This window comes from Mastigoproctus giganteus, chromosome 12 (assembly GCF_048544385.1).
Source record: "Mastigoproctus giganteus isolate SK-2022 chromosome 12, ASM4854438v1, whole genome shotgun sequence".
Lineage (NCBI taxonomy): Eukaryota > Metazoa > Arthropoda > Arachnida > Uropygi > Thelyphonidae > Mastigoproctus > Mastigoproctus giganteus.
Window position 1 is genome coordinate 85,612,998 of NC_143586.1, and position 24,998 is coordinate 85,637,995.

General features: G+C 35.4%; 1 protein-coding gene across 1 annotated transcript in view; it reads left to right on the forward strand.

Moving 5' to 3' along the window:
- Window positions 1–24,998, forward strand: part of Hydr1 (abhydrolase domain containing Hydr1) — a 175,102-nt gene that overhangs the window by 23,130 nt on the left and 126,974 nt on the right. Inside the window, exons 2-3 of the mRNA XM_090385826.1 lie at window positions 12,478–12,644; window positions 13,911–14,087. Coding sequence (XP_090241952.1) covers window positions 12,478–12,644; window positions 13,911–14,087 — 344 coding nt within the window. The remainder of the gene's footprint in view (window positions 1–12,477; window positions 12,645–13,910; window positions 14,088–24,998) is intronic.

Sequence of the window (24,998 nt, forward strand, 5' to 3'; positions counted from 1 at the left end):
TTTCAGATAAGAAACTGCATGTTGGAAAGTGTATATTTCTTTGTGTTCATAGTTCATTGCTAGGTCAAAGTCCTTTTTGGTAATTTTAGTAGATTTTACTTTCAGAAAAGGTAAAAATTCATAATTTATATGTTTTTAAGCAGACAATTTATCAGAATCTGGGAGAAAAGATTATATAAAAATAAATAAATAAACACACCTCCTATAAATTTTGGCATATGTATTTTACATTTTGTTGTAAAAATATTTTTTGATGTTTACATGGAATTATTTATGCAGTTTTCTCCTCAGAGCAGAGAAACTGCTGTACATCAGTTAAATTTTCCTAACATAGTGGGTGAGCATTGCTAGAAATGGAAGACAGCAAAATTGTAAATACTTCAAAAACTTGTGCATGGTTGGTTTTCATAAGATAAATAGAATGTTTCAGGATCTTGGTAGTGTGATTTGTGGAAGTCCTTTGCTGGTTTCTTGCTTAGATCAAGCCTACTACAAGGGAATGTATTAATCTGAATCAGAACAGCATATCTCATAGTGAAATATTACCTTTGAACTGTAAAAGAGGAAAATTACTTGTGCTGAAATTTTGACCAATTATCACTCACCTATGATAGGTGTTGGAAAGATCAGCATTACTAGTATATTAATAAAAGCAATACAGCTGGAAACGAAGTATGATGCATACATCTTATTTGGCATGATGAGTGCAACTTTTATAAAATTTTCTTCTGTTTATGCTTTAAAAAAAAAAAAAATATATATATATATATATATATATATATATATGGGGAAGTCCCAAATTTTGTTTCAGATTTTTGCTATTCAAAAATTATATGTGCACTGAGATCACTGTTGTTTCAGTGAGAAATGTGCAACTTTGCACCAGTTAGTGTCGATCATTACTAGTGGCATTTTAAATTCATAATTTTTTTGGAATTGTGTTATTTTTTGCAGTTTGTCTTGAAATTCGTTTTCTGCTAGAGGTTAGTGTGTATAACCTAAAATAACAATCTTATAATTAGAACATACATACTTAACCTTAGAACCTCTGCTAATCACCTCCAGATATTAGTCTAAATGTTTGAAGTGTTTATTAAGCAATATTTGATGGATTGGTACATCAGTTATTGTATATAGCAGAGAAGTATTTCTAAGAGATTCATTGCAATTGTTTTGCATATTTTGTATTTTTTTATGGATTAATTGTGAATAATTATGATGATTTGCATTTTTAATATCCATTAACATGGTAAATTTTTCTGTTTAGCCATTTGATGTTCAGTGGGAATGTAGGCTTTTCTGTAGTTTCTAAAGGGGTGTGTTTTTTTTTTTTTTTTTTTTGTTATCTTGTGTATCTGGGCTTCCCTTTTGGCCTTTTTCTGCTTAATGTAAATGACAAAGTTGATATCTAATATACAGTAATTATTCCCTTACCAACTTCTTCACTGTAATCAAATCCTTTGCCACTTGAGATGGCCCTTTGTTTAAAAATGATGCAGTTTTGTCTGCACATTGTTTGTTCGGGGATATCCATCAAAATTATTGCTTTGGTTTATGTGCTTTCAGCATAACTCAAAACCAATCTTCCTTGTTAATCTGTCGTTTGTGATATGTGAACTATAGTATTAGCCATATGGTGCAAGGATGACATAGGCTTTTGCTGCACCAGACAAAAAAACCTAATAAATAATAAAATAAACTACCTATTTGAAACCCTCCTCGTGTAAGTATCTATCCAGCCTACCTTTGAATTTGCTCAAGCTGTCAGCCTCAACTACGTATAGAGGTAATATATTTCAGTAGTTAATTATCTTGCTGGCTAAATGAAAACTTCCTGCAATCCATATGGATGCCCTTTTGCTAATCTCATCAGGTAAATTTCCTGATGAGATTGGCAAAATACAAAACTAAATACAGTTATGTATTTTGATATAACTTGTTCATTGCATTGAAATAATTTATATTGAATTTTAAAAAAATCATTCTTAAAAATGTTCCAAAAGGGGAAAATCGATTTGGAGTGTCGTGTTTTTGATCCAAGGTGGACTGAAGACTATTTCTTCATTGATTACCACGAAAAAGCAGTGTTTGGTGTTTCAAGAAAATGTGCGAGTATTTAAAGAATATAATTTAAAACGGCACTGATTCCAAGCATAACTGTTATGATCAACATAAAGAGTGTTGCGAAAAGAAATGTGTTAAAAGTTATAAAACAAATTAAGAAAACAACAAAACACACCAAAAAAAAGTAGTCAAGAAATTTATCTGCTGTAAGTGCCAGTCATCAAGTTGTACATTTGATCACTTTTGAAAGTAAACTGTTTATTGATGGTGAATTTGTTAAACGGTGTTCGTTAAAAATTGTGAAAGAAATTTGTCCGGAGAGAGGAACAGTGATACAAAACGTTAGTTTGTCTCAAGAAGCAATTACTTCAAGAGTAGAAGATATTGGAAAGAATTTGTTCCAGCACCTTTTGCAAAACATAAAACAAATTAAATATTTTAGTGTGGCACTAAATGATAGTACTGATGTATATGATGCAGCCCAACCCCTCATCTTCATATCTGGAATCGATCATAATTTTGTACCAGTTGAAGATTTAGTGGATCTAAAGAATATGCACGGAACAACTGCATGTGAAAATCTTTTTGAAAATTTTTGCCAGTCTATTGAAAAGTTAAGATTAAATATTAAAAACCTGGTAGGAGTCACAACTGGTGGTGCAAAAAATATGATTGGTAAATACATTGGGCTTATGGGTAGAATAACCAAGAAAATGATAGATATCAGAGCTGAACCTCAGATTGGAATTCACTGCATTGTGCATCAAGAACTTTCTGTGGGAAAGTATTGGATCTCCAACACGTTATGAATGTGATTATATCAATTGTAAATTTTATAAGATCACATGGCCTTAATGCGGCTGTTGAAACATCACTGAATGTTTCAACACAGAAAAAAGGAAACCAATAAAACAGCTATCAAATATGGAGTGGCTTTTTGATATTGCAATTCATACATACATTTCTAGTCATTTAAATGCTCTTAATTTAAAACTACAAGGGAAAGGAAAATTGGTCTGATTTGTTTAGTGACATCAAATCATTTCTGAATAAGTTGTTATTATTTAAATCTCAAATTGAGAAAGACAATTTAGTTCACTTTGAATGTTGTACTGAGCTTTATTATTGATCTTAAATTATTGATCTTCAAGCCGAAACATGATTCAAAAATAAGTATATGGACTGTGAAAATAAACTGTTTGAATTCTACAAGGTTCTCCATTCTAAAGATTTTCTGCTAATAAAAGAAAATGCTATGAAAATAGCTACTTTATTGGGATCAATCAAGCAAGCCCCAAACACGAGAGGTATTAGAACCTATAACACGTGCATTGGTTGGGGGTTGAGAAGACAGAAAGATCTGTTGACATTAGACTTGAACTTCTGTAGACTAATTTTCAGGAATATGTATGAAGGAAGATTGTTCCAGAAAATGGAAGTTGAATGAATAAACGAGGAAGATAAAAAGTTGGTTCTGTGAGTTTGATGTTGGACATTAAGTGAATGTTGGTTGGTGCAAATGTTTGGACTGTTTTGAAAGTGAGAGCAGGAATTATAGAAGCCAATTCAGAAGAACAGTGCCCATGGGGAAGTATCTGTAGAAAAGGCATCAGCAGAAACTGTACGTCTATGAGACAGCGAGTGGAGAGACTCTGTTATAGATGAGTTATTAATTAATGAATAACTCATCATTTCTGAAACTTTCTGTCTTCTCAACTTTTTAAATATTTTAGTCCTGCTCTTTCGGATGCAACGATATTCCTCGTGCATTATGGAACCCGGAGCAAAAGGCCTTTTCCTAAGTAACCTATGTAAATGCAGGTAAATAATTACATAGTCATATTTGCTGAAGTCCAGAATAGTATAAACTGACAGGTACAGTACTTCGATGAAAGCGAGGAAGATAGCGATAATTGACAGGTGAAGGCACCTCCCTTTTCTGATTTTGTGTTGTTGAGGAGGGGGGGCTTAGCTTAGGTAGGGTGTGTATCGCTCCATCCTGCTGTTTTAAAACGGGGAAAAGTGGCAAATGTGGGGAAAAACACCCTAGACATATCAACCAAGAACGACAGTGGGCAGGGAAAGCAGTGGCATCTGCTAATCGCTGCTTTGTTCTCCTCAATTTGTTGATATATTGGAGTCACAACTTGTAAATCACTGCTTACCCACTGTATTGGAGGGTGTACACTGTTCTGGATTTTACCATGATATTTATTTGACCTTGAGAATGACGCACATTACAAATACACAGGTTAAAATTACATAGGTCATTTCCTGATTAGATGTCGACCAGTGCATTTTGACAGGTGTCTTATGTAGAAAAGATTTGACTTGCTCCATATACCTCTACATTTTACGTAGAAAAGCGTGCGGGGGGGGGCCAAGCAGGGGATAAATCCCTCTAGTCTAAATTAATGAAATTTTCAAATATTTCAATTTTAGGTTTATCATTATATTTATTTATTCACCTTAATATTGAAAAGCAGTGATCCTTTTCAGGTTGTAAATTTTCTAAAGTAAGCATTTAAAAGCAGAAGTAAAGTATTTTTTTTTTAAACAAAAACAAAAGTAATTCATATTTTTGTAATTTTAATAAAATCTAAAAAATAAATCACTGACATAGATTTGTTGCACATAAACATGCTGGGAATTTGCATTTTTTTTTATATAGCCTGAAATAAAAAAGGGTAACACGAAAATAGAAATTTCCTTTTACGTGTAACAAGATATGGAAAATGTGACAATATTTTACTCGAATCACTCTGTGTGGCCCACGAAACAAATCTAACTTTGCATGCGGCCCCCGTACGGGAAAAGGTTGGACACTGCTGCTCTACTATATTTAGTTCAACCCCACTGAATGTATAAGTTATTTTAGAGTTGCTGTTTCCTAAGTGCAATACATCTTGCTACTTTAAAACTTAGCTACTACTTTTTTGATCATCCATGAAAGTCTTAAGTTCTCCTGAAGAACTCAACTGGTGCTGATCTTGACATTGTGTCCTCTTTCCTGTCATTGATGCCATTTTAGAAAATGAAAAACATGGTTCCAGTGTCGATCCTCATGGAACCCCATTTCATTAGTCCAATGTGAAGATTAATCACAACCCTCTGCCTTTTGAATTGTTTTCACTTAGAATAGAGCAATCTTCAGTTGCTTTTAAATCCAGAAGAACTTTTTCCTCCCAAAATGTGTAAGTTTTACTGGGCATGCATTTTTTTCCAGTACAGAACTATTTCATTGGTATTTGTCACTTATTTTAGATTATAGCAGGTGCCTTTGGTTGTTTTAATGTTATGCAAGTTATTGTGCTTTAAAAGGCAATTGAATTACCCAACACTTTCACTAAAATGATTAAACCTCTTGATTCATTTTTACCGATCTGTTAATATAAACTTCTATCATTTCTTTGCAAAATAGGCAGACTTAAGAGGCAAATTGTTTTGGTTTTTGATACTCATTCTGACTATGCTCATTCTACATTGACAAAATTTTCCCCCTTCTTTTCCAGACACAGTGTCTCTGTACAATATACTCTGCTGTACTGGTATTACACTTTTAAACTGTTCTTGATTTTTTTTGCATTTGCACAAATGGTATACACAGCCAGCCTGTGCAGATTGCATACATGCACAGTATTAATTTAATGTACTTTGGCTTTTCTAAATGTTCAGTCGATCACTTTCATTTTAACATCCAATAAAATTGATTTTTATTTTCTTTTGACTTTGCAGTTACTATCACTGTTTGTTTGCTTTGAATCCATGATGTTTGTGATTGGCAACCCCCCTCCTTTTTTGGGATAAAGTACCATTCTATAGTGCTTTTGGTGTGGATGAGATCTATCCAGATATATTAAAGGAGGCTGCAAAGGAAGTAAGCAAACCCTTAGCCATAATTATGAGAGCTTCCTTAGACTCAGGGGAGGTCCCCATGGACTGGAGGTGTGCAAATGTATCCCCAGTTCACACAGGGAGTTCAGAAGGTGACAAAAGTACTTATAGACCCATTAGTTTAGCTTCTGTTCTGGGGAAAATAATGGAGTTACTGGTTAAAGAGGTGATACAGGATCACCTAGACAAGACAGCAGTAATAGTTCAGACACAGCATGATGGGTTTGTTAAGGGGAAGTCTTGTCTGCCAGTTTGTTTGGATACTACAATGTGGTCACAAAGGAAATGGATTGAAAAAAATAATTTTGATATCATATACTTGGATTTCAAAAAAGCTTTTGATACTATTGCACGTGGAAGACTGCTGTACAAATTGGAGTGGTATGGCATTAAGGGCAAGTTGCTACAATAGATAAAGGGATGGTTGAGTGAGAGATAACAGAGTGGTAATTAATGGACACTGCTCTTCGTGGACTAATGTTATTAGTAGAGTTCCCCAGTGTTCAGTGCAGGACCCATTGTTGTTTTATGTATTCTTTAAAATATAGTGATGAGGGTATGTCAGGTTGAGGTGTATAAGGCCTTGAATAATGTTTATGGGATTCTTCCTCTTGCCCAGATTAGTTGCCTGATGGGATATAAATTCAAATTGAAGCAAGACAGTTGTAGAATAGATGTGTGGAAATTTGCCTTTAGTCAGTGTGTGGTTGATTGAGGGTACAAACTTCCATCTGTCATTGTGGAAGTTGACAGCTTAAATAAATTCAAGGCTTAAATAAATTAGTTATGGTACAGAACTAATTTATTTAGCCTTGAATGTGGGGGTGAAAAAATATGTATAGGTAATCTCCACATAACACAAATTCACAGATAAGGAAAATATTTTCCATGACTTCATTTTTTGTTTAACACAGAAATTAATTTTTTTCATTTCTGTCTTAATTTTTCTACTGACACAAGTTTATTTCCTGGAAACCAAAAAAAATTGTCTGCACTGATTCTTCTCCAAAGGAACCACTTGTACTACAAATCGATATCCAACTATTTGCCAAACTATGCTCTGAATCAGGGGTGGGCAACAGTCGGCCCGCAGGCCACATCTAGCCCGCGACAATGTTGAACCCGGCCCCCCTCCATAAATGCATAAATATAGAAAATCCATACCTGACTACACTCGCTGTAAACCGTAAATGTTCGGCTTAATTCGGTTCAATCGGGAATTGCGGCCAGTACAGCAGTAAGCAGTTAACCAGGTGATTCTATGCAGCGTCAAAGAGTATTATTTCCTAATTATTATTGTAGCATCAATTGAACGAAGTTCCTTTGGGTTTGACTTCTTATTGAAAAAATAATATTGGTGCAAGATATTTTATGTCAGTTTATGCCTTTTCTATTTATTACAATTTTTAATTTAATATAATTTATAGCCCATAAAATGAGCCAATTAAAAAAAAAGAAAAATTGATGCCGAATGCTGCATTTTCAATGATAATTGGACATTCAAATATTTAATTGCAAATATAGACGATAAAGCTGTTTGTTTGGTTTGTAACGAAACTATTTCTTTTTAAAGAATATAATCTAAAAAGGCATTTTTCTACAAAACATTTCGTAAAATATAAGCTATTTTCACCGGAACAAATGAAAATTGAAGCAGAAAATTTAAAATGTGGTTTGCATAAGCAACAAAATACTCTGAAAATTTTGTCAAATACAGATAGAGCTCTGACAAAAGCTAGTTACATTGTTGCACATAAGGTTGCAAAACAATGTAAATCATTTTCTGATGGGGATTTTGTGAAGGAATGTTTGATAGATATTGCTGAATTATTATGCCCTGATAAAAAACTGATGTTTGAAAAAATTTCTCTGTCACGAAGAACTCTTGTGAGACGAATTGATAATATTTCAAGTAATTTATATGATAAATTAAAATTGGAAGATTGTACTTACCATGCACTGGCTTTAGATGAGTCATGTAACATTACCAATACGAGTCAACTTTTAATCTTTATTCCAGGTATAAATCATAGATTTGAAATTACGGAGGAATTACTTTCTGCATATCCTATGAAAGACACAACGACTGGCGAAGATTTTTTTATAGCTTTTCAAGAAGCTTTGCAAAAACATAATATAAAGTGGGACAAAATTGTCAACATCACAACTGATGGGTGTCCTAGTTTGACAGGAAAAAACATTGGATTATTAAAAAGAATAAGCAACGAAATAAAGCATATTCCAGGAAAAGAAATAATTTTCTTACATTATAATTCATCAAGAAACCCTTTGCAAAAGAGTTTTAAACCTGAAGCATGTTATATCGGTTGTAACGAAAGTAGTTAATTTTATTTGTGGAAGAGCTTTAAACCACTGGCAATTCATAACATTTTTGAAAGAAATTGAATGTGATTTTACTGATATTCCTTACCATATGGACATAAGATGGCTTAGTCTTGCAAAAGTATTAAAACGATTTCATGATTTGTTGGATGAAATTGTAAACTTCTTAAATGCTAAGGACAAGCTGAATGAATTTTGTGAATTAAAAGATGAACAATGGCTGAACGACTTTTTCTTCTCCGTTCATATGTTTTCGCATCAAAATGAATTAAATTTATTATTATAAATGATAGGACTATTTATTTTTGATATGTATACAAATGTCAAATCGTTTACAAGAAAACTCGAGTTATTTTCGCAGCAATTCCAAAATAAACAGTTAACTCACTTTCCAATCTTACAAAAAGGAGAAAAAAAACTTGAAATGTGCTGATTTTAAGAAATATGAGACTATAATAAGTGACTTATTTAATGAATTTACAAGAAGGTTTGATGATTTTCAGAAAATTTCTAAAGATCTATCTTTAGTAAGCCTACGATTTAATTTTAATGTCAATGATGCACCACCTTGATCCAGTTGGAACTGATAAATTTATAATCAAATTTAATATTAAAGAATCAATTTGCTGAAAAAACAATAACGGTCTTTTATGCCTCGTTAAATCCAGAAATGTTTAAAAATATTCTGGATAATGCACAGAAATATTTGGCATTCTTTGGATCAACATACCTATGCGAAACTACATTTTCTTTAATGAAAAATACAAAGAGCAAAATTAGATCAAGAATAACAGATGAAAATTTAGGAGCAGTTCTACGAATAACCACTAGTGAATTGAATCCTAATTTTGATGAAGTCATAAACAGGAGCATTCCAAATGTAATCCCTCACATTAAAGTTTTTGTTTTCTGTATTTACTTTATCATAACAATAAAAATGTTTATTCCAAATTGTAGTTCTTATCTGTACCTATCTATAATCGACTTATATTTAAATATTGTATTTACTTTTTTTTAAAATACATTAATAATTTGGTAATTCAATCTATTTCGGCCCGCGTCATGATATGAAAATTTCATTCGGCCTGCTGATGAAAAAAGTTGCCCACCCCTGCTCTGAATGAACAGCAGCATTGTGCTTGTTATATGCACACAACTTTTCCATACTGTTAATATAGATAGGAATTCTGATGTGAACAAGACTTCTGCTAGCTTATGTAACTGATCACATTCTCAGCCTGCATTTCAAGTTACAGTGCAGATTATATTAGCAAAGGCATACGATGCAAGCTTATGCAGCATCAACCAAAAAAAAAAACTCCCATTTCACTCATCTATTCACTCCATCTGTCATTGCTCACTTGTTCAGCTCAGCCTTAAATTTATTTAAGCAATCAACTTCCACAAGAGATGGAAGTCTGTTGCAGTAATCAACTACCTGCTGGCTAAAGACAAATTTCTGCACATCTATTCTACATCTCTTTCCCCAGTTTGAGGCTGTGCCCACTCAGGTTCTTAATCTGAGCAAGAGGAAGAATCCCATCAGCATTGAGCTTGCTCAACCCGTTCAAGGCCTTATACACCTCAATCAGATCACCTTGTATGTGCCTAGTCTCCAGGTGCTGCAGTTTGCAGAACTTAAGCCTACCTTGGTAAGAGCAGCCCTTGGTTCCATTCAACAATCTCATTGCCCTTCTCTGTACTCATTCAAGCAGCTCTACATCCTTCCTAAAATGAGGCCTCCAGACCTTTATACAAGGGGACAATCACCCCCTTATCTCTGCTAGTGAAATTCCTGTATATCATTGACAAGACACCATGAGCTACTCTTGCAGCCTGTCTGCACTGCTGAGAAAACTTCATATCTGACAACACAATTACCCCCAAGTCCTCTTCATTCTCCACTAACCTTCATTCCACCCACTTGATATGTTACCCCGGGGTTGCTGCTACTCATATGCAGTACTTTACATTTATCAATGTTAAACTTCGGTTGTCCCCCTCTCAGCTCATTTGCTCTACTCTTCCAGATTCTGTTGCAGTAGTGTACTGTCGTTAACAACACTGCCAACCTTTGTATCGTCTGCAAACTTGGACATTTAAGCCCAATATACCTTCATCAGTATCATTGATAAATACAGAAAACAACAGTGGGCTCAATATGGACCCCTGGGGAACTCACTAATAATATTAGTCCATGAAGAGCAGTGTTCATTGATTACCACTCATTTTATCCATTGTAGCAACTTGTACAGTGGTCTTTATTATGCAACGGTATCAAAATCTTTCCTAAAATCCAAGTACATGATATCAAAATTTAGTTTTTCATCCAGTTCCATTGGTGACCAAATCATGATATCCAATCAAATTGGTCAGACAAGACTTCCCCCTAACAAAACCATGCTGTGTCTGAACTATAAATCCAGACTTGTCTAGATGATCCTACTGTGCTTCCATAACCAGTGACTCTATCTTCCCCAGAAGAGAAGTTAAACTAACAGGTCTATAATTATTTGTATCACCTTTCTAACACCCTTTGCGAATTGGGGAAACATATGCACATCTCCAGTCAATGGGGGCTTCCCCTGAGTCCAAGGATGCCCTCATAATCATTGCTAAGGATTTGCTTACTTCCATCGCTACCTCCTTCAATATAACTGATAGATTCCATCTGCTCCAGGTGTTTTTTTACGTTTTACTTCAACAATTTCTCCTCCGTGTTGCTCTCAGTTATTACAAAATCATTTAGCTCCCTGCCAGAGTTTGATAAACTTCTGCCATTCCCCTTTGTAAATAACTCCTCATGTGTGAATGTAGATGCAAAATACTTATTTAGTTTGTCAGCTACCTGAGCAGAATCATCAACAATTAAATCATTGATATGAAGTGGACTTATCTGATTCATCCCCTTCCTTCTAGAGTTTACATAATCAAAGAAGTCTTTACTGTTTTTCTTATCATTGTTTGCCAAAGATTTCTCGTAATCTGCCTTTGCTTGCCTAACCTCCTTTGTAATTTGTTTACAGACTATCTGTGTCTCCTGATGATTTGTGTGTCCCATGCATTTTTATTCTCTGCCACGAGTCTCATTAGTTCGTCTGACATCCATTTAGTCCTAAACCCTGAACAGTATTTCTTAGTTGGTATGAAAAGTCTGGTAACTTCCAAGATTAATTCCTTCAATGCTTCCCATTTAGAATTTGATGGTGATAACATCATCAGTTGATCATAGTGTAAAGAATTTAAAAACTGTCTGAGATAACTGTAGTCACCTTTACGAAAGCAAAAACCCTTCCCTTTACCCCTGATGGTAGTTAAATCTATGAGTAAATCCCACATCAGTACACTGTGATCACTGCTGATAATCAGATCAAGCGTATTACTCCCTCTGGTTGCATCTCGAACATGCTGCTGTAGAAAAGAATCATTCAATAAATCTACAAAAGTCTTGCTAGTGTGTGAGTGACCAACACACAAATTCCAGTCTGTAGCTGGGAAATTAAAATCCCCTATTATGAGACAAATCTGATTTACTGGCCCACTCTATTTCTCTGTAGAGTTGTTTGTTGTACCTCCTCAGAGTCAGTAGGCCTATAGCATAGTCCTGCTCTCAACACTGCACTGTCCACCCACTTCAGCTAGATGCACTTCCTTAGATTTTGTGTGTTTCTTAACTTACAGCATGACCTCTCCTCCCTGTCTATCCTTTCTGTACACATTGTACTCCCCAAATTCCAATTCTGCATTCCTTATCTCTGTGTGTCACCATGTCTCTGGCATCCCAACAGTATCCGCCTTTGATGTCTTCACCAGCACCTCAAATTCGTTAAATTTATTTACTATATCTAGCATTGGTGTACATGCAAGTATACATGCATCTCTTCTTACTCTTACATATTTTTTTATATGTAATTAGTATAATTACATATAAAAATTATATATAAACGTATAATTACATATAAACATCTAATCAGGACTTCATAGGAGCGATCACATTATACCAATGATAACATTATCTGTTATAACAGTAAGTGGTGTTCACTCTATTTGGTATAATAAAACTGTGTTATCAGAAACTTTTGGAGTTAGTATATAATGCATAAAAGAATGAAAGTTCATTCTGATAATAATGAAACAAACCTTGTTATATGTGATGCGCTTTTTTGTTTTTCATAGCGACCAATTTTTGCCTGTCGTGATGGTAAATTAAAAAAGTTTCTTCTCGACCACTGTGAGATTCTTCAGCAACGTTACTGGCCAACTTTGTGGTGTTTTGGCACCCATGCACAGACTGCACTGGCAAATATGCTTAGAGGGAGACTTCCAGATTTGCCTTATCAAAGGTATTATTGCAACTACTTAACTTTTGTAAAAGTTTAAATAATCTGTTGCTAAGATGTTCATTTATAATAAGATATATAATTGTTATTTATAGGTACCGCATGTTTGTCTATTGATTTTTTGAGTTATAGATTGATTTCTGTGTTCATCATTATGAAATATAGTTTTGCTGGTTAAAATGATAGGACTTGTGTCCATGATTATTATAGTATCAGTTGCCAACCAGCATGATGTATTCAGTAGATACTATAACTGATACTATAATAATCATGGACTTGTGTCCATGATTATTATAGTATCAGTTGCCAATCAGCATGATGTATTCAGTAGTTCTGTACTTTAATAATTTTAAAATATACACCAAATAGCATTCACCATCATTGAAAGCCGTGTACTGAGAGCTTACCAAAATTTTTTGAAGGCAGTATTATTTTCTGTTAAGGAGGCAGAATAACATGGATAGGAAAGTTGTGAAAAAAACTATCTAGATGCTCCCAGGGAAATTGTTTATGAAACTTACTCTTCTATCAGGATTGACTATCACTAAAACTATTAAGTGTGTGTGTGTGTGTGTGTGTGTGTGTGTGTGTGTGTGTGTGTGTGTGTGTGTGTGTGTGTGTGTGTGTGTGTGTGTTACTTTGAGTGCTTTGCATGACCTTGGGTTAGCACTCATTGGATTTTCTCATCCCAGTCCTTAAAATGTTCAGAGCAGTATACATGTATATTACCCTGCTGTATATAGGTTTACCACAAGTGCTTTCTGTATTTGGGCACTTGCCATCAACAACAATAAATAAATAATAAAAAGTTGCCTGATAAGTTTTTGCTGATGAGGATTTTTTGTGTAAATCACAGATTTCATAACCTAGACAAAATATTATTAATTTGACTTTGGTTTGAATATGGAGCACTGAATCACTGAACAAAACACTTTTCATGCTGTTGAGATCATGAAATACTAGGTTATGTCCCAAACAGGATTTCTGTTATTGATGAAAAATTCTCACCAATTGGTATTTTTCAAACTGCTACTCCAGATCTTAAAGTAAGTAAAGTATTGTCAGACAAAACACAGAATCTTAACACAAATTCAAAACATATTTAATCAATATTTAACCAAGAAAATTAACTTTCAAGTAATCCTTTTATAGTAATTCAAATTAAAAATTAACTATTGTAAATGTTATTTTTTTAGAAAATTGTTTACTTTTTAATTATATTCTTGAGATAAAAGTTAATTTTAAGGTTTGTTGCTTTTTATTGTAAAGAGAGTTCCTGAAGTTGAATGATGGAGGAATAGTTTCTCTGGATTGGTTAGATAGTACCCATTTCCAAGGTAATAAAAACTCCCAGCCAATAGCATTGTTTTTACCAGGACTTACTGGACATAGTCAGACTGAGTATGTTAAAAGTATAGTACCTGTTGCACAGAAACAAGGTTGTAGGTAAAGTATAAGATATAATTTTATTACTCATTAGATAGAAACAGTTTCTTTTCTCACTTAATTATTTTATTTTCAATGAATGATTACTTTTATTAACCCAGCAAAAATAAAAATTTTATAAGTTCTGCTGGAACACACACTCACTCTGTTACACTCATAAAATATTGCATGATGGCTGCAATATTGGCACAACTCAAATGTCATATTTGGTAACATAAGCTGAAACTGTCAGATTATTTTACGGTTGAATGGGATAAGTTTCAACTTTAAAATTAGGTAAACCAGCATCTTAATTATCTACAGTGGTACCTTGGTTTGCGAGCATAATTCGTTCCGGAAACGTGCTCGTAATCCAAAGCACTCGTATATCAAAGCGAATTTCCCCATAAGAAATAATGGAAACCCAGATGATTTGTTCCAAAACTCAAAAATATTCATATACTGTAAAATGATTAATACAAAATACATACCTTTTTATATTTTTAATATTTAAATTTAATATACATAAAGCAATCGAATTTATTAATTATTGGGTAGGACGACTTTCACTGTCTCTAACGGAATCACTGCTATCTGTTGATTTTTTTCTTTTTGTGCGACTTTAACAAGGAATCTTTCCAATGACACTTGCTTTTGCCTCCTTTTCAGGATTTCACGGAAATCAGATTCATCGCTCGCACTATTACAAAACGACGAGGCACGCTTGATACACATAAACAAAGCTGCACGCGTGTAGCCCGGTGGGCCGGAGGCCGGTGTGATTTTGGCCATAAACCGTAGTATGAGGCCACTATAAATTTTCCCGGGTAAGAATTTTTGACCCAGTCCGCCTCTGTTTATCGATATTGTTTTTTTTTTTCTCTCTGAATCTGCAGTGTCTTCGCCAGGATGCTTCCTTTTCACACCTTTTAATTATTTTACTCATTTTTAGGGAATAAAGCACAATTACAAAACGAGGAGGCACGCTTGATACACATAAACAAAGCTGCGCGTGTAGCAACTGAATAAACAACACCGTAAAGGCAGAGACAACTCTATTAACACCTCACATTTTACTAAAGCACATTTCTAGGGGTTACTACCATAAAACAATAAAAACAATTTCTAGTTTCTTGCGAGTGGAATCTGTTATAAACTGGTAGTAAACTCGATCTAATTGCATTTGCGATTATACCGATAGCTGGAATTGTGTTGGTTTTTACGTTATTATGGTGAAATGTGTTTCCCCTTCACTGATATAAAAAACCATAAATACATTTTCAAAATCTTCTCTTCATTCCTATCGGGTTGCGTTCGGTTGGGGTGATTCTGCGTTCGACTGCCATTTCTTGTAAACACAAAGGCGCTTCATGCATAAGCGAATTCGGTTCCTGTTATATAAGATATCGTTCCCCTATTTATAAATCGTGTATGATCGAATTCGTGTAGTGTAAACACGTGTTATACGAGGACTGACTGTACTCGTTTTGCAAGACCTCGCTCGTTTATCAAGTTAAAATTTATTAAAAATTTTTGCTCGTCTTGCAAAACACTCGCATACCAAGTTACTCGTAATCCAAGGTACCACTGTACTATTATAGACTTGAAAGATAGAATTACTACCAGTTAGAAGCTAGTATTAACTAAAAAATTATATTTTTTGTGATGTGTCAGTATTGCAGCCCACATCATGATCAGCCATTTTCAATCCACTGCAAGATGAATGCCTCTCCAGCAACTTTCCAGTGCCTTCTGTTTTGTGCAATAGCCATCCATTTACTACCCATGAACTCGTGAATTTCATCTGTCCATCTCCATTGTTGTCTTCCGGGTTTTCTTCTAGCTCCTCTTGGGTACCATTCTGTTATTTTCTTAGTCCATCTGTCATCATGTCTTCAAGCTACGTGTCCTGCCTAAGACCATTTTAGTTCTTTAGTTTTGATAAAAATGTCCTTTACTTGAGTTTGCTGCCTAATCCATGCCTTTCTCTTTTTATCTAACAGTCTGATTCCTATTATTCGTTCCATTCTTCACTGTGTGGTTCTCAGCTTCTCTTCCATTCTTTTAGTAAGTGCCCAGGTTTCACTTCCATAAGTCATGGTAGATAGTATACATTTGTTCGTTATTTTACGTTTCAGACAAATTGGGATATTGCTCCTTAGTATGTGACTTATTTTCTAAATGCTATCCATCCAAAATGTATTCTTCTCTTGAATTCCAGCCATTTATCATTATTACAACTTGTCCCAGATAAGTATATGAATCCACCTTTACAATTACGTCTCCTTCAATGATTATATCCCTTTCTGTGGCATACTTGTTAATTATTACTTTTGTTTTAGCCAAATTGTCTTTAGTCCAAAATCCATACTAACTTTGCATAACTGATTAAGATTTTCCTCTAATTCTTTCGGGTCGTGGCTTATGATCACCGTGTCATCTGCAAATCGTAAATCATTTAGCTACTCTCCATTCACATTGACTCTTTTTTGCAACTAGTCTAATCTTCCGAAAGCTTCCTCAAGGGCAGCAGTAAACAACTTCGGAGATAATGTGTATCCTTGTTGAACTCCTTTCTTAATTTTAAATTTGCTACTGTCTTTGTCTAGTCTAATAAAGGAGGTAGTGTTCTCATATATTTTCTTCAAAATCATAATATATGGGTATCCATGCCTTGTCTTTCCAGTTCCTGAAACATTACCTTATGCTGTAGCTAAGTTCCTGTCAACCCTTCCCACATATCTTCCACGCTTCTGCTCCTGCCCACCTAGCTATGGAGACGCCCGAAATGTAAGGAAGTTTGGATCTCGCCATGGCGTTCATCATAACCTCAAAACACATCAGTCATACTGCATGATGGAAGATATGTGGGAAGGGTTGACAGGAACTTAGCTACAGCATAAGGTAATGTTTCTAAAACGGCATTCGCAGGCTGGCTGCTAGTTAGTCTGGTGTAGACCAGACTGAACCTATTGGTAACTGTCTAGGAGGCTTCCTGATCAGCTAGTGCATAATCTTTCTACCTCTACTCTGCCAGATAGTGACTGGAGGGAGTTCGAGTAGTGTGTATGCATGGGGGGGGGGGAGCATTGTCGAGGCCATGTCAAGGATATATTGTTACCATGTGTATGCCATATCCAAAAAATTCATTACTTCATATAGCATGGCCCCTTCCCCCACTTTTTTCTTACTATTGAATATAACCTGAATTGCTAAACTAATAGAGTAAGCTTATCTGCGAAAAGATCTAAACCTCCCAAACACTTCCTAGTTCATTTCACAACTATACATGGTCTCAATTGTAATATCAACGATGTCCATTTCCACTTGCAGTCTGCCAAACCCAATGTACTTTTTCTGACAGAATTCAGTTATTGGTTGATTCAACTACTGCTCATCTCAATTGCCCAAATCGTGCATATGTCCATTCCGATATTCCCTGTCAGAGACATGGTAACTTGGAATCTCCTCTTTTTGATCTTCTGTGAATTAAAATCTGTCTACCTCATTCTGTCAAATTGATCTGTTGTCTGAACCATTCTGCCAAGTCCACTTATATCTTGGAACTCTTAGACTTCCTCTCTTTGCAACTTGACTTTCTTCAGTACAACTTTCCTAGCAGAGGTAATTTTCCTTGGTGATTTTAATGTTCACAATTCCAGCTGGCTTCAATTTTCTAGTCACACAGACCCAGCTGATCGAGGTGCTGAGGCTTTTGCAATTGCTAATAACCTCACACAGATTGTTCATCGACCTACCAGAATACTGGACAATCCTAACAATACAGCCAACACCTTTGATCTTTTTCTCACAAACAACCCTTCTAAGTACACAGTCGAAGTGAGTGGTTATTTAGGCACCTCAGATCACAACTTTGTGATTGTCTCCTCTCCCATGGAGCCTTTATGTCATGTCTGTTCCCAACCTCATGTTGTTTGGCATTACAAGAATGCAAAATGAGATTACCCGAGATTTCATTTCTTCTTTTCCTTAGTCGGATTACTATTTCAAAACTTCTGATGTCAACATTTGCTCAGATCATGTCAGTGAAATTATTCTTGTAGGAATGGAATCCTTTATTCTATGCTTCACTTTAAAATTTCGTCCTTTATCTAAACCTTGGTTTTCCGATAAATGTGCTAAGGCTGTTCAAGAGAAGAATGTTGCATATCGTAATTGGCTTGTTTCTAATTCTTCAGTTTCATTTTCTGCCTACACCAAAGCTCGCAACAATTGTAAAGCAGTTATTAATCAGTCCAAACTAGAGTTTGAACAGGCTAAGAGTAGAAAACTTGCTTCTTGCCCTAATGGTAGCCGAGCATTCTGGTCTTTTGCCAAAGCTATTGGCCATAACTTTTGGCCATCTCTGCTCCCACCTCTGTCCAAACCAGATGGTTCTGTTGTCACTTCAGCCAAGGATAAAGCTGACCTGCTAGCATCCCATTTTTCTTCCAACTCATGTATTAATGATCTTGGTAAAACACCTCCCACCATTCCCAACACTCTCCATTCAATGCCTCCTGTGGTCTTCTGTCAAAAGGATGTCAGGAGGATTCTGACGAATCTTGATGCTAAGAAAGCTCCAGGTCCTGATGGTATTTCTCCACTTGTTCTCAAATCCTGTGCTCCTGAACTTACTCCTGTTCTTTGCTGTCATTTTTCACTTTCCTATTCCAAAGGTGTTTTTTCCTCTGCTTGGAAATTTGCTCCTATCCAGCCAGTTCCTAAAAAGGGTGACAAATCCTTCCCATCCAATTATCATCCCATTGCAATTACTTCTACTCTTTCTAAAGTAATGGAGAAATCAATTAACTGCCAACTCTTAAACTACCTAGAAACCTTCCATCTGATCAACAATTTCCTGTATGGATTCCATCAGTTTCGATCCACTGGTGATATTCTGGCTAATGTTACACATTTATGGACGAATTGAATGGAAAAGTTCCTTGAAACAAAAGCAATTGCTCTAGCCATCTCAAAGGCTTTCGATTGTTTGGAATAAAGGTCTTCTAAACAAGCTTCCATCTTATGGTTTGCCAACTGCTTTTTGTAATTGGTTATCCAGTTTTCTCTCTGACTGCTCACTGAATGTAGATGGTTCTGTCTTCTAACTTCTCCACTAATGCCGGTGTTCCCCAGGGTTAAGTTCTTTCCCCAACTCTTTTCCTCTTGTTTATTAATCCAGTTTGAGAAACTTTGTCTTGTTCAATCAGCTTCAACTTCTCGAAAATCTGCTACTAATTCCTTAAATGCTGATCTCTAGATAATTCTCCAGTGGGGTAAAGACAACTTAGTTGATTTCGATCCTTCTAAAACTCAGTCTTGTCTTATATCCCGCAAAAAGGATTCTTCTGCTCCTATGTTTATCTTTGGTGACACTCCGATTTCTAGGCAAGATGTTATCTCTCTCTTGGGGATTACCCTGACTTCTAATCTCTCTCTTGGCACAAGCACATTACAAATATTGCTTCCACTGCATCTAAAAAATTTAGTTTTCTCTTTCTCTCTCAGCATTACTTTTCTTCCAAACAGCTGTTCACTCTGTGCAAATTGCAAATCTGCCCTACCATGGAGGCAGTGTCCCCAAGACTTCTCTCTGACTTCTAGATTCCATTGAGAAGAAGGCAGTTAGGTTAATTAATGACACATCCTAACCGATTCTCTCCACTCTGTCTCATAAACATACTGTTTCTGCTGCATGCATTTTCTACAGATATTTCCATGGGCACTGTTCTTCTGAATTGGCTTCTATAATTCCTGCTCTCTCTTTCAAACCTGAAGAAGCAACTTTCCATCTTCCTTGTTTATTCATTCAACTACAGTTTTCTGGAACAACCTTCTTTCATACTTATTTCCTGAAAATTACAGTCTGCAGAAGTTAAGTCAAATGTCAACAAATATCTTCTTTCATCTTCTGAACCTCCAATTCATGCATGGTACTAAGTACTATATGTTCTAATACCTCTCTTGTTTGGGGTTTTCATTAAAAAAAAAAAAAAAAAATGGAGTCAAATGTCTTTTCATAATTCACAAATAATAATAATTTCATAATCCAGGCAGAACCCTAGAGACTCACATCTGGTGAGTATGGACTTGACACAACCAGGGTCCTGAGCTGGATATTATCTTTCTTGTTGATTCCTTTCTACTTCTGACTCTTGTTCTCTCTCTCTCTCTCTCTCTCTCTCTCTCTCTCTCTCTCTCTCTCTCTCTCTCTCTCTCTCTCTCTCTCTCTCTCTCTCTCTCTCTCTCTCTCTCTCTCTCTCTCGTAACTCTTCTTCAACACGTGTTCTTCCTCATCAGGAAGGATATGTGATCCATATTCCCCAATGCTGGCATCATTCCTTCACTCCTTGTATAATTCTCTATAGTAGTCTTCTGTTATTTGAATTATGTCTTCTCTGCTATTTATCAGTAAACCATTGCTATTCAGTTTCAGTATCATTTGTCTTTCTGTATTATTGCTCGTGGCTGCTGACTTAAGTCCTTTGCATTTCCCTTAATGCTTGTTCTACTTTTCTTGCTTAAATCTTATGTCATTGAGTCTCTTTCTAATGGCATTGCATAACTCAGTATACTCAATTTTCTCATTGGCAGTGTTTATCTTGCTCTTCATTTGTCGTCTTTTGTTCATTATGAAAAGTGTTCTTTGACTGATTTTTTCCTTCTTTGGATTTTCTTTTTACCTATAGATTTCTTGGGCTTTATCACTTTAAGAAATTTGTAGTATTCCTTGTCAATATCTTGGTCCTGAATAGTCTACAGAAGCTCAAACTTGTTGTTGTTAAGTTCCAATTCATACTGCTTTTTCTCCTCATCTGTTATCTTGAAAACATTTTTGCTTTTGTAAAGGCGACTACGGAGGTCTGAGACAGTATTTAAATTCTGTACGGTGAGACCAACTGATGATGTTACCAACAGCAAATTCAAAATGGGAAGCATTCAAAGAATTAATCTTGAAAGCTACTAGGCTTTACATACCAACTAAGAAATATCGTTCAGGGTTTAGGCCTAAATGGATGTGAGATGAACTAATGAGACATGTGGCAGAGAAGAAAAATGCATGGGAAACATAAATTAATCGGTGACATGGAAGCCTACAATAGATATAATCTGGTCCGTAACCAAGCTACAAAGGAGATTAGGCAGGCAAAGGCAGATTATGAGAAATCGTTGGCAAAGGATGCAAAGAAAAAACAGCAAAGAGTTCTTTATGTATGTAAACTCTAGAAGAAGGGAATGAATCGGGTTGGTCCACTGGATATTGATGGTTCAACTGTTGATGATTCTGCTCAGGTAGCTAACAAACTAAATGAATATTTTGCATCTACATTCACACATGAGGAGTATTCAGGCAGTGGAATGCCAGAGGTGTATTAAACTCTGGCAGTAAGCTAGATAATCTTGTAATAACTGAGAGTAAATTGGAGGAGAAATTGTTCAAGAAAAACATATAGACCTGTTAGTTTAACTTGTGTTCCAGGGAAATTAATGGAAGCACTGCAGGATCACCTAGAAAAGACTTCATTTATAGCTCAGACACAACATTGTTTTGTTAAGGGGAAGTCTTGTGTGACCAATTTGATTGGATACTATGATGTGGTCACAAAACAACTGGATGCAGGGAATAACTTTGATGTCATATTTTTGGATCTTAGAAATGCTTTTGATACTGTTGCATATGGAAGACTGCTGCACAAATTGGTGCAGTGTGGCATTGGAGGCAAATTGCTGCTATGGATAAATGGATGGTTGAGTGGGAAAAGACAGAGTGGTAATCAATGGACACTTCTCATTGTAGACTAATGTTATTAGTGGAGTCTCTCAGGGTTCAGTGTTGGGTTCATTGTTGTTTTCTGTATTTATAAATGATATTGATGATGGTATATCAGGCTTAACGTCCAAGTTTGCAGATGATACGAAGGTTAGCAGGATTGTTAATGACACTAATGACAGTACGCTGCTGCAACAGGATCTAGAAATGTTGAGCAGATGGGCTGAGAGGTGGCAAATGAAGTTTAACATTGACAAGTAAACTCAGTAAAAGTGTCGTGACTGGACGTCTCCTTAATTCAAGGCAATCCTATTGACATTTGTCATACATCAAATTTACTTAATGTTTCTTATCTTGAACAGATTGTAAATGAGCATTATAGTCAAAAAAAAAAAAAAAAAAAAAAAAACATTGAAATATGGGAAGCAGCAACCCCAGAGTAATGTATCAACTCTGTGGTACTACACTGACAGTGGTAAAGGACCTGGGGGTAACTGTGCAAGCAGATATGAAATTTTCTAAGCAGTGCAGATGGTCTGCAAGTGTAGCTCATGGTGTCTTGTCAATGATATACAGGAATTTTTCTAGCAGGGATAAGGAGGTGATTATCCCCTTGTATAAGGCGATGGTCGGGCCACACCTTGAGTACTGTACAGCAGGCCCCCATTATAATGCGGTTCGCTTTGTGCTGATTCGCTATAACGCTATTCTTATATTATAACCCATATCTGACTATATAAGAAGAAGGCAGATCACTATAACGCTCATTTACAGATTGCATGTTTGGCATATTTAACAAAATTGTTTCATTTGATGGAGTCAATAGCTTAAAAATGAATAGCAAAACAGCATTAAAACGTTTCCCACGCTCAGTGAAATTTTCTCGCATGCTAATTTAATTGCAGTACAGTGAGTTGTTACGCAGTTCTGAGATTAACATTTTAAAAAATGATCAAGTATATTGCTTGTAATATTTGCATTATATGCATTTATCCAAAGACTAATCATCACTCAGTACAGTATTACACATCGTGCATAACGGACAGTTTACTTGAACATTGTATCATAATTAATGCAACCAATGCAGTTACATTTTCGAAGAGTTAATAATGGCAGATAAGAATGAAAAAGCAACAACGTCTGAGCGCAGTATGAAGACTATAAATGTAAGAAAAAGACTGAATTTGAAAATTAAATTAGACATTTTGAAGCGAATTGATTCCGGTCAACGACAAGCTGATATATATGCCATAATTTAGGACTTGTAAGTTTAACTGTAAGAACAATTATAAAAAAATAAAGAATTAATTTTAGCAGCGGGAAAGATAGCTGTTCTACTGCAAGCAACTAGGACTAGGCCAGCTATTAGGATTGAAATGAAAAGACTTTAATTTTATTGAAGATAATATTCCAATGCAGAATTCAGTTAAGTTAAATATTATAAAATGAAAAAAGAGAGAGAGAGAGAGATTAGCCGATATGATTATCTGAAGAAAACTCACCTAAAAAAAAAAAACGTGGAACCATTTAAAACTGGTAAGGGCTGGTTGAATAGATTTAAAATCCAGGGTGAAGCCGCAAGTGCAGATCAAGGAGCCGAAATTTTCAAAAAAGAACTTGTTAAAATTATTGAAGAGTGGTATTATGTGTTATACTTCTCAACAAGTTTTTAACATAGATGAAGCAGGACTTTTGTGGAAACGAATGCCTAAAAGAAGTTTCATATTGAAAGAAGAAAAAACATGCCAGGTTTCAAAGCGGCGAAGGATCGGTTCACTTTATTGTTGGGTGGTAACGCTGCGGGAGATTTAAAATTAATACCCCTTTTAGTTTATTTGGAAGAGGGCCAAAGTTCAACCCAAAATCTACACATTTTTTTTGATTAAATTCATCAATTAAATTAAATCAATTAAAATTAATTTAGATCAATTAAATTCATGATTTTAATTGGAATTTTAAGTTTAATTTTGATACGTAAATAGTTACCAAATAATTATATACATATGTAATGCAAAATATTTTATACGTACAAATATTTGAATATTAAATATTTTGACCGACATTTGTGCATCTTTTCACTACCGTTTATTATTGATTAGGAAATATCCTATGGCACTGACTGCAACTCACAAATACATATGTTACCTTATGGGAATGCGGAGCTCACTTAGCGCTCTGTTTTTCCGGAACGAATTATCAGCGTTAAGCGGGGGTCACCTGTATACAGGTCTGGAGGCCTCATTTCAAGAAGGATGTAGAGCTGTTGGAATGAGTACTGAGGGGGCAACAAGATTAGTGAATGGAACAAAGGGTTGCTCTTATGAATAAGGGCTTAGGTTTTGTAGATTACAGTGTTTGGAGACTAGGCACCCGTGAGGTGATCTGATTGAGGTGTATAAAGTCTTGATTGGTTTAAGCATGCCCAATGCTGATGGGATTCTTCCTCTTGCTCAGAATAATCACCTGAGAGGGCATAAATTCAAATTGAGGAAAGACAGTTGTAGGATAGATATGCAAAGTTTTCCTTTAGCCAGCAGGTTGTTGATTGGTGGAACAGACTTCCATCTTTTGTTGAGGATGTTGATAGCCTAAATAAATTTAAGGCTGAGCTGGACAGTTATTTGGAACGAATGGAGGGGTGAAATCGTAGCAGTTTTTTTTGGTTGATGCTGCATAAGCTTGCTTTCTTGCATCGTATGCCGCTACTAATGCTAAGTGCATAAAAATCCAAACTTACACATTTACACATATTAATATGTTTTGTCATATGTTTTTTGAAATTGTTCGAGTGTAGAATTTTACGAAAAGTTTTTGGCCTGTACAAGACGTTGATGGATCCTGGAGGATCAGAGTGAACCATGAACTTGACCATCTTATTCAGGGTGCAGACATAGTCATATTTGTGAAGAGCCAGAGGCTTGCCTGATTGGGACATGCTATGAGAATGGATGACAGCAGAATAATTAAGAGTATAATGAAATGGAAACTTTCCAGTAGGAGGGCAAGAGGAAGACCACAGAAAAGATGGATGGATTGCACAGAAGAGGACTTAAATATCATGAGAATAAGAAGTTTGACTTCTGGCAGGGCTTACTGGTGGAACTTCGTTGAGAAGGCTAATGTAACATGTGAATGTATGGTTGTGAGTTTGAAGCTTG